Source organism: Physcomitrium patens, chromosome 15, assembly GCF_059467195.1.
Source record: "Physcomitrium patens ecotype Gransden chromosome 15, ASM5946719v1, whole genome shotgun sequence".
Lineage (NCBI taxonomy): Eukaryota > Viridiplantae > Streptophyta > Bryopsida > Funariales > Funariaceae > Physcomitrium > Physcomitrium patens.
This window is the reverse complement of record NC_143424.1, coordinates 14568517-14583989: the sequence shown is the minus strand read 5'-3', so window position 1 is coordinate 14583989 and position 15473 is coordinate 14568517. Positions and strand designations below refer to the sequence as shown.

The window sequence follows — 15473 nt, the reverse complement described above, 5'->3', positions numbered from 1 at the left end:
ATAGCAATCTAATCCAATCTCTTAGACTATAGTAAAGTAATGTGGAAACTTATTCTAGACATAGTAGAAAAAATAGTAGATAAAACATGGATGGACAAGAATATATTAGGTATTAACACCACAAATTCATAGGTAGAACCTGAATCCTTTGTATATGAGCATAATTGTACACAATAGCTTAGTAACAAACATACTATAATATATATAATATATAGTATAGTAATTGTAGTAGTAATTCAATCACCATTTAGTCCTTCAATTTTTAAGTTCTTGAATGCTATGTACTTAATTAATGTATTAGATATACCATGAGTATGTCAAAAAAAATCAAAAATAAAAATTAACAAAGCATTAAAATTTATATCTAGGTAAAAATAAATAAATCTCATCTTAAATGGCTAACTATATAAGGTGATTATAATCAACCAACATAAAGTAAAATAAAATTATTAATCTATTCTTCTTCTAGCTATGGCTTATAATTAATAATAAATAAATAAATAAAGATAATTTTGCAAGAACATGATTTGGGTGCTAGGATTCAAAGACTGACAAATAAAAATAAAATCTATATATAAAATAAAATACTTTTTGAGTTTGTTGCTGAGCATAATAATAATAATAATAATAAAAGTAGTGTGGAATACAAGACCTATGTATGGACATTGTAATTGCAATAATTGTCAGATTAAGGCCAAATATATCATAACACATATACAGATCCATAAAGTCTGTAGACAATCAGACACTAAATAATCAAACAAATCATCTGTCAAAAAATTCATATTCTGATTTTTAAAATAATCAAAATTAATAGAGTCAAAAAAATCGTCACACAAATAAATTATATTTGCATTCAGACAACCATGTGAAGTAATTAATACTATTGTCTATGTGGACAAACGACGGCTGTGCTGTAGATGACGATGCCATGTGGCTATGGCCAGGGGCTGTGGCGAGTGGCTGTGGCTATGGCCAGGAGCTGTGGCGAGGGGCAGTGGCTATGGCGCTGCTGGTCACCGATCCCAAGCCCACAGTCTCTGTGACCGCAGTTGACGACGCCATCAGAACCCAACCGCCTCAACTGGGGTGGACATCCGCCCCAATTCTATTCGGCACAATCCTCTTCCGGATACTTCTCGCGTCGGGAATCACTTGCGCCAATTCACAGTAGGTTCGTGAGGAGCATCCGATCTTTGAAGCGAATTTCGTGTCGGAGATTGCGTCCGTAATGCTGTTTCCTCTTCTCGCTGCTGTCGAAACGAGAGCAACCTTCAAGATCGTGCTGCCGAATCTTTGTGATATTGTGTTTCGTGAGTGGGATTGGTTAGATCGCAGGGTGTGAAACGTTTGTGCTGGAGGGGAGGTAGGAACAGAGAAGAGCGTCGGTTTGGAAGTGCTTTAACGCGTGCGGATTTAGAGGATTGCGTTGCGGCAGGGTGAAGGGAGTTGAAGGAACAGGAGGGGAAAGACGTTGTGGGATTTATGGGTATTTCGCCGGAGCAAGGTGTGCACGTCCGTTTGGCTACTTGGATTTTTGAATTTAAAGCTAACTGGAAAAATCTTGATTAATTTAGTAGGGGTGCCTTGTTCGATGATTTCTCATGTTAGGGGTTTTTAACTGTTCCTAAGTAATAGTCCCATGTTTGTGTAATTTGAGGAGCAGACAAAGCGTATCTAGTGACGAAATGGGAAGTTTCGATACCAAACGAAAAAAGTTACACATACTAGGCCGATTTTTGTTTAGAAGTAGTAGCTTCTTGAATGTTGTTTTACTCATCTCTTTTGGATGGTTGTGCGGTAGGTACAGAAGCAAAAGGGGTGACCGAATCGAAGGCTGTGGAAAATAAGCCAAAGACGGATCCATGGGAACCCAAGCCCCAACCAGTTCGTGAAGATCAAGTAATCAATGCTGTCAATTTTCTTTCTCATCCCAAAGTTAGGTCGTCGCCCATCGTGCATAGGCGTTCATTTTTGGAGAAGAAAGGATTGACAAAAGAGGAAATTGACGAAGCTTTTCGCAGAGTTCCGGTAGGTACCTCCTTTGTGACCACTAGTTTGTTGTGAAGAGTCCTTGGAAATTGTGGAGGTGCTGTATAAGCAGGTCTTGTGAAGTTGGACTTTGGTAGTAGGTTGATACTGAAGCAGACAACCACGGTAGTGACGTTCGTAGTAGTTCTGAATCAAGAAGAATGACTTCTTTGCAATGGCATAGACAGTGATGTAGATATAGAACAATGCCTCTCGTATTACAATGGCCTCGTAACTTGGCGGTTTATGCGAGGGATTATCTTCGCATTTTCACTTTCGTATGTTGTGTCATCTTTAAATCATTGTGAGTAACCATAACCGTTTATTGTTTCTCAGGATCCTCCATCTTCAGAATTAGCTACAGCTGCTGCGGCAGCAACAGGTTTGTTTCTTGTTACAAATGCCAGTATCAATCATGTGTAGTTGTCGTCAGCTCATCCTAAACCCTAGTCTTACATTTAAGAGAGTGCGGATTCAACAGTGTTATTGTCTTGTTCGATGCACTTAGATGTCTCTATTACTCGAAGCAATTTGTGAGCCATTATTTTCAGCGTAGCTCCGTAAGAAGTTACCTAATAGTCGGGATTTATCAGGTGCCCAAGCTAGCGTATCCTCATCTCTGCCAAATGCTCCAGTTCAGAGCCAAGCTTTAGTTGCTCAGAAAACAAGAGAATTAAGCTGGGGACAGAAGCTGCTTGGGCTAGGGGCAATTTTGTCAGCAGGTGCCGGCGCAAGTGTCATCGCCAAGGTGTGTACTGTATGCTTTGGTTGGAATCAGATTTTTTAGATGTCATATCTCTAGTCCGTGTATCATTCACCATGTGGTCCACTTTATCAATATAGGAATAATGCGGATACATCCGCATTGAATTGTATGGCGAATCAATGAGTTCATTGTGTTCACCATACAAACTTCTCAAACCACTCAGTTTTAATTGTTTCAGCAGTTAATCCTGAAGGAACAGTAACAGGACTGAAATAACAACGCATCCTGTTCATAGTATGTTTGTGATGTGGTACTAATTCTTGTTTTGACCATGCTTACAGGTGTATTTACTTCCGAAGTTCAAAATATGGATACATAGCATTGTGCTAGAGGAAAAGAGAACAGATGAAATATCTCCACTCACAGAAAGGCCACCTGCTGAGCCACCTGTGGATGAGGCTGCTCTAGCAGCTAACGCTGCAGCGGCTGCTGCTTCCGAAGTGGCTGCAGCAATGCGTGAGTTTTCTCATGCTAAAGCCAAAGGTAATACGCTCCTCCTGCTACTCTTCGGATTTTCTATATCGTCTTCTTTGTGACTTCACTTACTTGTAATGATTCTGTTATGGCGTTCAAGGTTTTATTACTGCTGCCTTTCGCGATAGGATCCCGTGATAAGAGTTTGTTGCCAACGAAGTGGTGATCAAGTGGTACCAACCTCGCATTTTGAGTTTTATGCTCATTGTGTTTTCAGAAAGTCTGCAGCTGGGAAGCATAATCAAAGCCTTGGAGACGCAGACTCATGAGCTGAAATCTGCTCTCTCCGGCATGCGGGATGTTGTGAACAACCGGAACGTTGTGAAGTACTCGGAGTTAACTCCAACTCCTTCGTTTGGCAGAGGTCGTTCTTTATCAGCTCATACTAGTTTATCAACTTCTGGGATCTTCGCATTATGCCCTGAACCTACAGTCTTAACATCGTAAAAGTTCAGGGTGATGTGCCTAATTGATTCTTCTAGTTTCCAGTATGGAAGAGTTGGTTGTTTTTTCACTCACAGTATCTCATGATGACAGGTTACCGGTCAGATCCCTGGCGCACACCTGAGATTTCCCGTCCCTCAGGTATATATTGTGGAGAGTCATACGCCCGAGTCTTTTTGTCGAATACCTCGGTCTTTTTGTGATCCTAAGCCTCCAATTATTAACATGGATTATTTTCCGCCTGCAGGTATGCTGGCCGATCGCTCGTATGCAGGAGTAGTGATTGCACCACCCCCGGCTGAAAGGATAGACTCCTTAGAGAATAGATCAGACTCTGTGGGTAGTTGAACAATTGAGTAAGTACAGTTGCCAATGATACGCCTCTCCTTGGGTACTTTGGTAGCAACCGATGTCTTCTGTGAGAAAAGCTAAAATGCGCGTTCTAGAGCTCGAAGATGCACCCCTAGCACACTTGCATCCACAAGGTTCATCAAGAGTTGCAGTAATCATTCATTAAATGTCGTTGTACTTGCAATATATAGGAATAGACCGGCTTAAAGTTTGGTTCATGTGTCTTAACTTGTTGTGGATGCTCATTGGCATGTTTGTGAACTTTTTGTTCGTTGTGAGATTTTATCCTTTGAAGCATGTATACTAGTGAAATTTCAGGGCATTTGTGTAGCTTGATAGCTTGCCAGTGCAGTTGATCAGTCTCTCAGGCTCGTTTCGATGTAGTATTTGTAAAGGAGCGATGTAGCTGATCTACGAGACTGGGATTATGATTAAACAGCTCAGATAATGGATTGGGAGTAAAAAAAAGAGAATTATGATGGGATCAAATTGCATGCAGAACAGCAAATGGGACTCACAGGTTGCTTCCAAATAACATGCTTTTCCGTTGCTGTAATGACTTCTCTGGGCATTTCAGATCTGGAAACAACTGAGGTGCTTTGAGAAGATTATTAGATGGGAGGATAATGTTCAGGTTTAAGAATGACCAATTGTACTGCGTAAGCACACTTCCACCATCACTCCAAATGAGATACAGTAAGGCCCCTATTGCAGAACCCAGAGGATCTCTGCTCTGTTCGACCAAGGTAACTACCAGTGCCCGACACTAATGAATGTGCATCCATAACAATGGTATTATCCTTCTCACGTTGTGAGACATACTTGATGAAGTACGTCCCATTGATGTAGAGGGAATACAATGTACTTTGGACAGTATCTCAGAACAACAGCCACTCGTTTAGATACGCCATGTGTAAGAGGGACTCGGGTGACGGAGGCGATGCTTCTCAATGAGTCATACCATGGGCAATGTTTCGAACAACTAGTATGTCAAATCATGGGTGTGAGTGAAATATCCAGTAGAATCATCATGCCACAACAGGAACCACTCGTGATGTTCAGTGAGCATGCCGGTAAGAAATGCCTTGGATTTTCCTAGTTGATAGTTGCAAAATGTTAGCACCGCCTAACAATAAATTTTTACTTTCAAGCCACAAGGAGTGTTGAGAAGTGATTTCTGTGCTGTCCTAGCGCACCCACTTATTTGGGTCTGGGCATAACCTGGAAACCGCAGATAGATATCGTTACCTTCTTCTCAGGCAGCTTTGTTACAATCACGCAGCCTTGTAATCTAGCTTCCCTCTCTGCTGAGCAGAACTCACAGGGCCGCCGAGAACACAACAGTTACCCTCCACCAAGCCAAGAGGTTAATAATGAAATCCACACGACTATGGTACAGCTTCGCAAATTTAATCACAATAAAATGATGAGCGTTGATTAGGCGACCAGAGCAATGTACGAAAAAGTTTTTCCTTTAATGATAAAAAATTTAAAAGTCATTACCGCTGACTTGATCACCTCAAAATAGACACACTAACGAGAGCAAGGTACTCTCAGTACCTTTGATCTGTTCATGAACACATCTGTCGCTTGCAGTACCTGGAACTAGATGAGCAAGTTGGAGTCAAACCTGAGAAGAGAATATCAACGATTAAGACTTCACCTAGTGAAATGAAACATCTGCTCTATACAGGAGGAAGCCACAAACCTTAACCACCTTCGTCCTCGAAGGAGAACCCAATTGGGTAGCTGATCAATCTGGTATTCCAAACTGAACTACACCCTACTAGGTTTGCCAGGGAAGAGCTCGTGCTTGGTTACCATGTTGAAAGCATGATTGATAAACAGTCTTGTGAGATCAGATTAAGTGGTACCAGCACGGTGATATGTCACACAGAACACTCCAGCCCTTTTTCCTTTGTGCAATTGCAGCTAGGCATCACTGAAACATGAGGATTGAAGTGGTCAATATTATCTGAAAAATGTCTCTTCACATGCTAAGTTGTGAACAAAATGCTTGAAAAGGTGTGAGCTATTCGCGGTTTTTAGGCAAGGTGCTGGAGTTGATGCACCCCAGTCACAAGCTCACAAGCTTCTGATCAACAATATTGTCCATACAAGCTTTGGTCTTGTACATGTACAAGAAATATTGCTGTGTTTATTAAAATTTCACTGTAAAGAACTCAACGCAGATGGTAACAACATCGGCTCTATTTCTAATTATATTTTAGTTGAAAGTTTAGGAACTAGATTATTTTTAATGTATTTAAAAGTTTTCTTGGTCATCTTTTTAACAAATTATCAATAAATTAGCAATTTTATTTTTTTGACACTTTTAATTAGAAAAGCCAACGAACACCAAGTTCTGTATATCTATATTCTAGAGGAAACCTACTTAGCAAGCTAAATGATTGTCAGAGTCATCTACTTTCAAGCTCTATCCCTTTCAAAAGTCGAGCATGAAATCCTGGAAGGCAAGGACTCCTCAGACCCACATCTGAGCTGCACTTCAGATTGAGCGACTTAACAGCAAATTCCCAGTGCAAATTTGCAGAAGCAACGATTTCTAAATTTCATGAAAGCTTCCCATTGCACTGTCCAAAGAAGCAAGATTTTATAGAGACCCACATACCAACACACAGAGACACATCGCAATTTGAACGGCAAGGATTCTAGATAATGGCTCTTTCACAACACACAGAATTGCTCCTGGCAACGGAGAGCACGAGTGCTTTCCGCGGATGAATTGATTGTAACTGTTGATTCAATTTTCTCATCTTAAAACTAATTTCTTGTCATTTTTACATATAAATTGTGGTCTTCTCTCAAACTTTCTAATCTTATACGTTTTCTTCTTTATATATTATGGTCATACGATTTTTTTATTTTTTTAAATCTTCTCGAAAAACCTAAACCAAAATCTAAAGTCAAAGCAACTTGTGAGGATGATTACCAAAAATAAAAGATAAAAATGTATGAATTTTATTATTATTTTTCTACATAAAATATAAGGCACACACACAGATATGTATTCATGTATATAAAATATATATATATATATATATATATATATATATATATTTACACAAAACTTGAATACATTTATCCAAATAATCTTAAAATACATATTTCATACAAAAGACTTCAAAGACAAAATATAAAAGGCAAAACACATTTGCGGTAGAAATAAAGATACCTAACAATATTATACCAATATATATATATATATATATATATATATATATAAATAAATATGCATCTAAACAATTTATAACATAATTTTGACATATATAAGTTATTCAACCACATTTTTTTCATGTATAACTATGAAAATAAGAAGATGTTATATTAATTTATCAATTCAATAATCTTAGTTTTTTTTAGTATAAAACATATATTATATTAAAAAATCACAATGATTCCGAAGGAGATTAACATGAAAAGAATTTAGAGGAAAAGACATGAGGAGATAGTCCTATCGTTGGTTACAAAAAAAAAAAAAAAAACTTAATTTAAATAAGATAACCTAAAAAAAAAAAAAAAAAAAAAAAAAAAAACTACACAACCATACCTCTGTTTAAAAATAATGTCTACTTATTCTAAAGTAGACAAAAGGTTCAAACAAAAGAGAATTGTTAATAAACTTATTATTCAAAGGTAGTGGAGAAATGGAGTAGAGTTTGTTGGAACATTTATTGAAAAACTGCACACCTCATACATATAGTAATTCACAATAATTCACATATTAAAACTCTGCATCAATAAATAAATAAAATTACATCACAATAAAGAGTAAAAAATAATTTTAATACCAGAACTATAAAATTTCAATAAAAAAAAATATACAATTTGCTACAGCTTTAAATAAATTATAACATTCTTTATAATATATAAATTCCTATCTTAGTTGATATATACCAAAATATTACTTTTAAAATCTCATCATTCGATCATCACTTATATTTTCACACACTGTATTTAATTGGATTTAAAAGCCTAATGAAATATATATATATATATATATATATATATATTTAGAAATGAATGAAGGGAATGAAAGACATATTGGGTGCCCAGTGTACAAGCAGGGCATCAACATATCGTTAACAGTCCACAAGTACATCGACGCTCTCAGAACCGTTGCACAAATAAACTGTTCATAGAGTAAAACCAATGTATCCTGTTTCTCTAATACACACATTTCTCAAGTAAATAAATAAATGGGTTATTATCGTCCTGGTTAATCAACGATCGGAAATAGGTGCCTGAACTTGTCCGTTGAGGAGGGCGGGTATCGATTACTCCCGCCGCGCCGTCCAAGGGCCCACTCCCTCTCTGTGGCGCCAAAACCAGCTTCCCGCCAACTTGGCTCTTCAAACTATTGTCCTCATTCACACCAGCGAAGCCCGAAGACTCTGTTTGGCTCTGGTCATCTTAGAGCTCTCCTCTCGCCATCGCCATCCTCTTCGTCGCCGGGTCGCTTCTAGAGCTTCTCGATTGAATCCTCCTCATTGTTTATTGTCTGGTGATGCGCAATAAGAGTTCTGCAGCTCTAGTGTTGCTGGAGTTTGTTTTCCAAGTCGATTTTGTATCGTGGGAGCGTTAGTTTAGAGCAGGGTAAGTGAGAGCTCCGGAGCCGCTACCTACGTGGTGTACTTGTAATGTTCGGTGAATGCGGGATTGGATTGTTTTGTGTTCTATTAAGTATTCCTGCTTTGCTTTAAGGTTGGATTTGGAGGCTCGTTTTGAGGGCCGTGTTTCTCGTAGGCTGAGAGGCTTGCCATGTTCGAGGTGCAGGTGAATGCGGAGTGATCAAAATGAGTGCACTCTATTGGAGATGACTCAGGACTGTGAGCCTGTTGAAGAAGGCGGATGAGGGGTGAGATTTGGAGGACAGTTTTTTTTTTTTTTTTTTTTTTTTTTTTTTTTTTTAATTTTTTTATAGAGGTTTTCAGACGTGTAAGGCTTGTGTCGACAGAGACTCGCAGGCCTGGGGAATAGACACGCGTTCTAATATCGTTGTGGATTCTTTTGAATTCACCACATGATGACGTTCTAGTGGAGGTTGCGTCGGCCGTGTTTTCTGCTTCTGGGAGTGGTTTTTGGTTTTGGTGGAGCTCATGGCGACCCGTTGTCAGCATGACTCACTCTTTCACGCTTTGTCAACGCGGGAGTTACGGCCTTGCAAAGGTATTTGCACTTATCTGCTTTCGGTACGGTGGAGAGTCTGTCGCGTGTGTTTTCGTGTTTCAGCTCCTTTCGTTGCAGCGGTGGAATCTGAGTCCTCCATTAATACCATCTGATTTGATAGGTTTTGTATACATGCTGCCCATGGGAATGCGGAATCGGTCGATGGTTGTGAATGAAATTATGAAGTGAAGCAATAGTAGGTGCAGTTTGTGAATTTCCTGGTTGCTCTCCGACGAATGGAATTTTTAGATAATGTGAGGTCGGAATTCTATAATTTAACGCATCTTTCATATTCGGGCGATACTTCTTAGTTTCTTGGATATGGATACCAATGTTTTTTTCATCTGCAGTGAGAGGGAGGCCGCACATGGGAAGGCTATGTTCGGAGGGGGGCTCTTCGGGATCAGGTGTACTTTCTGTGGAGCATGATGGGGTTCCAGCTCCGCCTCTCGCAGTATCCTACAGCAAGGTACTTCAACATCATGTGTGGATTACTTCTTTCGTGCATTCGAACGAGAAGATTCATTGGGGAGTGTTAAGTAAATGAACAAGTATCTTCTGGCTATCTGAATATCATAATAATCTTCAATTAAAGTGCGGAAATCCATCTACGACAAATTGGATTACTTTTGTTGCAAATTGAAAAAAAATTTAGGTGAGAAGTGACTACTGCATTCTCCTCTTCAGAGGAATTCCGGCAATACATGTCAAACATAAGATCAGTTCTGAGTACGTAGGAGTCACAATTGAGATAGTAACCAGTGTGCACGATGCACTACCTGCAGAAAAGAGGAGATGGACATATGCTCGCGGTGGCGGATGAGGAGGGCTTTGTCAGTATCTTTAACACTCGTCTTCAACTTCCTACCTTCATGGCCACTAACTACGAAACAGGTACTCAATCTTTGGATTTACACCAGATTTCATGCTTTTTCTTTCCCACGAAAACTTAATTCGCAAGAGAAATGACGTAGATGTCCAGTGATGTGAATTCCCCGCCTTCCTAGCTCGCCCAAGCCAACACGTGATATCGGTGAGAACGTGAGCTGACTATGTGTCACTGAACTGGTTTATTGTGTGCGTGGTTTCAGATAAGATTAGGTTGAAGTCATGGATGGCACACACCAATGCCATATTTGATGTCTCCTGGATACAGGTATGCAGTGTAATCTAGAGTTCATTCCAGTACATTATTTGTATCAATATTTCAGTCGGCGTCTGCTTTCTCCCTTTCTGTAACCCCGCTCGTGTGTCTACGCTTTACCTCCAGTGTCAGCTGCTTAGATGGTAAAATGCCTTTCCCTGGACTTATCCAGGATAGGGAAACAACTACTTGTATTTTTTGTATCAAAATTTCAGTCAGCGATCTGCGGGTGTATCTCTCGCTCTCACCCTTCGTAATTTGTAATCGTTGGAACGCTTTCCTGCAGGATGACACGCGCATTCTGACAGCGTCAGGAGACCAGACGGTAATAGTCATTTGCTTCTAACTTAATCCTCTGAAGCTTATCGCTTATCTAGAAGTAACACGATAGTGCAAAGGTTACCCAGACTATAAACTCGTTAAATGTACATCTGATATGACTGACGAAGTTTTTCCATGTACCGCGGATTGGTCGTTGATGTTATGTCTTTATGGTTAACGGATCTACTGGCACCGCAGGTTCGTCTCTGGGATGTCGAATCTCACAAGGCTTTAGGAGTGATGAGGGGTCACTCCGGAAGCGTGAAGTCTCTATGTGCCCATCCATCTAATGCAGGTACTTTCCAATCATCCGTACACTGTCCTTGATTCTAGTGTGCACGCAGCCAACATCCTGTGGAGTCAATCACCAAGTATTGTGCCCTTGCCGGGTGCTGAATGTAACTCTTTAGACAACTAACTTCAGTCTCAACTAATTGATTCTTCAATGTCATATGACTTAGCTGGATGGTTTTTGTGGGATTGGGCACTCGTTCAATATCAGTTGTGTCTCGAGTAAATTGTGGTCCAGCTCGGAGTTGAGATGCCTAGAATCATCTTTACAGTAATTCATTATTGATTATCATTATTTACTAGTTCATACACTGAGATCTGTCGGTAAATTCTATTTTTGCAGAAATTTTTGCATCAGGGTCAAGGGATGGGAGTATAGCTCTATGGGACCTGCGGACTTCAACAACTATTTCTGGAACCGAAGTAACCCATTACAGGTGAGACAAGCGGGGTGAACTTTATGTTCGTCAATCTTGCTGTCCCTCTATATTTTAAGTCACCACTGCCTACATTCTATGTTTCAGCTGCCTGAACGCAGCGGGTGTAGTATATCAGAGTTTTCACTGTTCAGAAAGCTGGATTTGTGGATTTAGACAGTCTCAACTTCTGTATCATATCGAGGTACATGGGGCATACGCAGTACGGGTGTGCATAGGAAACATGATGTACTTACACTGTTGTGTAAATGTGAACAGGCCCGTTTCATGTGTCACAGACACCCACCTTGCCCCAAGGTCGAAGAACGTTCGTAGGAGAAAGGTAATCCCATGGCGGTTCCCGATCCAACCTATACTGTTAGTTCTCAATTATGCACACAATGATTGGATCCATCATACAACCCGGAGCAATCTGATCTTGTTTATTCAGTACGACTAACGGTTGATTAGCATGATGATATTGCAGGGCGCGACTTACAGCGTTACCGGTGTCCTGTATCAACAAGACGAGCGCATCCTCGCTACATCTGGTGCAGCTGACGGGTCAGTATCCTTCGAATGTAACTGCGTTTCATGTTAATTGGTTGGCGTTGAGGACGTATAATGAAATAAGTGTTGGCAACTGCGATGTGAGGTTGACTTTGAATTTATGTGCCCCTGGGATGCAGTGTTGTTAAATTTTGGGATACGAGAAAACTGAAGGTTCCTGTGGTGCAAACGCCTTCACAGCACACACGGACGTCTGAAGGGGTAAGAAGTCTCAGATAGATGCATTCCAATATTTTGCTACGATGTATCAGTTCTTACATGTTGACTCATTCCTGGCGTGAGATTGCCGTTTTACACTCCTATGTGCAATCAGTGTGCCCATTTCTTCTTTTTATCAACACCAGATGTTTCATTTCTTTGTGTATGGTACATTGCTTGCAATTGAAGTAATAGTTACATCTCGAAGGCAGAAGAACCTAAGGAAATTGTTTTCACGACGCTTGATTACTGCTGCATCACCTTACTCTGTACGTGCGTGGTTCGTCACAGGTGGGCCGTGTACACGGCATCACAAGTCTCTCTCAAGACCCAACAAGTTCACGCCTCATTGCCTCATGCACTGACAGCAAGTAAGTCGCTGGTATACGTAAATATTGTCCCCATGCCTTCTCAAGTCGTCGCAAATACTCTATGAAGAGTTTTCAGCGTCTTTGAACCTATTACGACGTACCACGTTGTTCACTTACCACTAGACCTAGTGCTGATTGCAATCATGCTCTGTTCTTGGGGTTCAGGATCTACATGTATGATGGTGCATTTCCCGAGCGGGGCGTAATATCGAGCTTCTCAGGCCATATTGTAGGATCCTTCTATATCAAGGTAAGGATTTGACCTTATTTTACATAGTCTGTCTCAATGGCAGGATATAGAAGCGCAAATGGCGTTGATTGCTGAGCGTGTGACTAATATCTCTATTATCTACCTACTTAACTAGCCATCACACCATAGGGAATGGGTTTTCGGGAGGTCGTATGGATCGATTTCTTTATTCTAACCTGACATTCTTAATGTGTATGTATTGTTCGCAGGCTGCATTTAGTCCTGATAGTGCCCATATCCTTAGTGGCTCTACAGACGGCAACGTGTACATATGGCAGGTGAGTCCGTTCGAACCCTTACAAACTTGGAGCATTCGTTTCATAATCAACTTTGAGTAGAATATATAGCGCGCACCGAGTACATTTCACGTCATAGTAAGATCATCATGTTGATGTCTTAATAATAATAACCTTCCTTACTACATTGTTACTTGGCAGGTGGATAATCCTTCGAATCCGGCGGTATTAGAAGGTCATAGGGGAGAAGTAACTGCTGTCGACTGGTACCCTTCTCAAGTCTCATTTACCATATGCGATGGACATTCTTTTTACTTGAAGCACAACGGCTGTAATTTACTGTAGCCACTCTTTGGTTATCTTATATCAAAATTCTGATCATAATTTATTTTCTCCAGGTGCTCTTCAAGTTGCAAAATCGTCACGAGCTCTGATGACTGCATGGTACGGGTTTGGAGTCTGAAAGAGCATGAGTTCACGCGCCACCAGTTGCCATCGCTTTTCTGTCATCGCCTTCATTGTGTCTCCACTTCACCTTCATCTACCTCGAACGATGACGTTAGTGTCATCCCAGAGACTCCCCAACCTAAGCAGCCGAAGTCCCTAGCCAGCACTCCAACTTCTGTCCTTGATAGTCTTTCCGAGCTGCACCCAAATTTGCCACATGGGAGCTCTCCTAGAGCTAAGAGGGATATACGCCAAGTTTTGAGCCCTGTTTTCGATGGGAGGAAACGGCCTCGCACTATCCGGGATTACTTTTCACACACCTAGGTGTGTTCTGTTAATATCAGATGTACAATGTAGCCTAGTCCTTGATATCATTTTTTGATGGCATCAAAATGTATGCGCCACTTTTCATCAATCCTAAGCACAGATAATCATGTCGAATACTGCAGGCTGTTTTATGTACCCGTGTGGATGATATAAATTTGGAACTTACAACAGCAGTCCTGCAAATTTCTGTCCTACTTATCCATTTTCCGTGAATTCACCTAGAGTCTTGAGTGCAGGAATTGAAGTACTGTAAGTTTCTTGACTTAGGTCGTCGGAACAATATGGTGCAGTGGTTTTTATTTGGACTCTTGGAGCAACTTTGTATCTTCAAATATCTGTTGTTTGGATTTCTGGCGACAATCAGCAACGAGCATTAATCCATAACGACCATTCGAAGTGACAAAGTGTATTTGTCAGCATATTTGGGTATTTCATTTACTTCACCTCAGTCAAGTTGGAATGTAAATTACTGACGGTCCAGCAGCGTCTGAAGGGCAGTACAACATTGCCACAGTGGACCATGTACTACTTCAATACATAAACTTGACCAGTTGTGCTAGTGCGGATACAAGCTGGCGCAGGAAATTGTGCTGTTCCACCTACTATCATGTTTTGAATGCCAGAACGGAGTACGGGTGAACTTATACTGTAACACTACTGCTTGGAAGGAGACGAGTAAAGGGTAATTAGAGGCGCCAAAGTTGTCGATATCTGACCCAGGTGTACATTTGTACACCGTATTATGATACCTGTAATCAATTGAAAATGGTAAGCAACGTGATGAACATAAGTTGGGGTGCTGATGGAAGGACTGCATGCATGGCCATAGAGAGGACATTTGCAGGGCCGTAGAAAGGACAACTATTGACTACGATACGCCATCAAGGAGCCCTACACTGGTATATACATGGTGCGACCACACTAACAAATTGATGCTGACAACCAAAATTGATTACCACGGAATCTGTTTACACTTTGCTGTCCAGTACATGCTGTAGGGACGTTCATGTATACAACTCCTATAGTTGACCCTGGACCCACTTTAATGCATTCAGAGAGGACAAATCCTGTGGAAGATTTAGGCTCAGAAACGTAGCTTGATGCCTAGCCTTCCTCCACTGAAATTTCATCCTAAAACTGTGTCTAGCAGTACTTCATGCTCAATGCGATAATGGAACTGGAAGTAACTGAGGGCGATGGGCAGTGGACATAACATCTCATCATAGATTGGCACCCACTGCGAGGTGGGTGCCCGTTGTATGAGGGTTCCTTCGTACTCAAAAAGTGGACAAGGTGTTGGCTATAGCTCGTCCAGCTAGTTTCAGAGAACTTGAGTGCGGAATCTCTGACGCATCAAACTACCACTACCAGGAAAAGAAATTTTTCAACCTAGATCTGCTGTTGATGTTTATTTCCCTGCTCCTCCTCAGCCTCCCAAGAAAGAGGCTAAATAACTTCTGGACACGAGGGCTTATGTTTTCTGCGATGAGGTGTTGCTACTCATATCCAGGGCTGGACGTCCGGCAAGGTCCTGTAATAGAAGGGTCCAATCCTGTTAACAAGCATATCAAGCGAGTATAGATGGAATAGCCCAGCGACCGTTGTCATTCTTTTTTATGTCGCTTAAGAGAGGGAGTATCAAACAA

The 15473-nt window shown here is 40.8% G+C and overlaps 2 protein-coding genes across 9 annotated transcripts; both read left to right on the top strand.

Moving 5' to 3' along the window:
* The first annotated feature begins 1014 nt into the window (after positions 1-1014).
* Positions 1015-4282, top strand: LOC112292151 (peroxisomal membrane protein PEX14). 4 transcript variants are annotated; one of them, XM_090256550.1, is made up of 8 exons: positions 1015-1507; positions 1811-2031; positions 2368-2413; positions 2625-2779; positions 3079-3280; positions 3489-3635; positions 3809-3856; positions 3963-4282. In XM_090256550.1, exons 1-8 carry the CDS (start codon positions 1486-1488, stop codon positions 4061-4063), a joined length of 942 nt encoding a protein of 313 aa, XP_090112676.1. In that variant the 5' UTR covers positions 1015-1485; the 3' UTR covers positions 4064-4282. The 4 variants fall into 4 exon arrangements, with proteins under 4 accessions (XP_090112676.1, XP_024396097.1, XP_024396099.1 ...); XM_024540329.3 differs by having other exon boundaries at positions 1016-1507; positions 1805-2031; positions 3489-3638; XM_024540331.3 differs by having other exon boundaries at positions 1018-1507; positions 1805-2031.
* A 4178-nt stretch (positions 4283-8460) lies between these two features.
* LOC112292170 (uncharacterized) lies at positions 8461-14019 on the top strand. Of its 5 annotated transcripts, none has more exons than XM_024540390.3 (17): positions 8461-8683; positions 8864-8945; positions 9126-9256; positions 9607-9725; positions 10042-10150; positions 10348-10412; positions 10687-10725; positions 10920-11016; positions 11356-11449; positions 11708-11771; positions 11916-11992; positions 12118-12199; positions 12488-12567; positions 12733-12817; positions 13027-13095; positions 13255-13319; positions 13452-14019. In XM_024540390.3, the coding sequence occupies exons 3-17, from the start codon at positions 9187-9189 to the stop codon at positions 13822-13824; spliced, it is 1488 nt and encodes a 495-aa protein (XP_024396158.1). In that variant the 5' UTR covers positions 8461-8683; positions 8864-8945; positions 9126-9186; the 3' UTR covers positions 13825-14019. The 5 variants fall into 5 exon arrangements, with proteins under 5 accessions (XP_024396158.1, XP_090112673.1, XP_024396155.1 ...); XM_090256547.1 differs by having other exon boundaries at positions 9055-9256; XM_024540387.3 differs by having other exon boundaries at positions 9045-9256.
* Positions 14020-15473: the final 1454 nt, after the last annotated feature.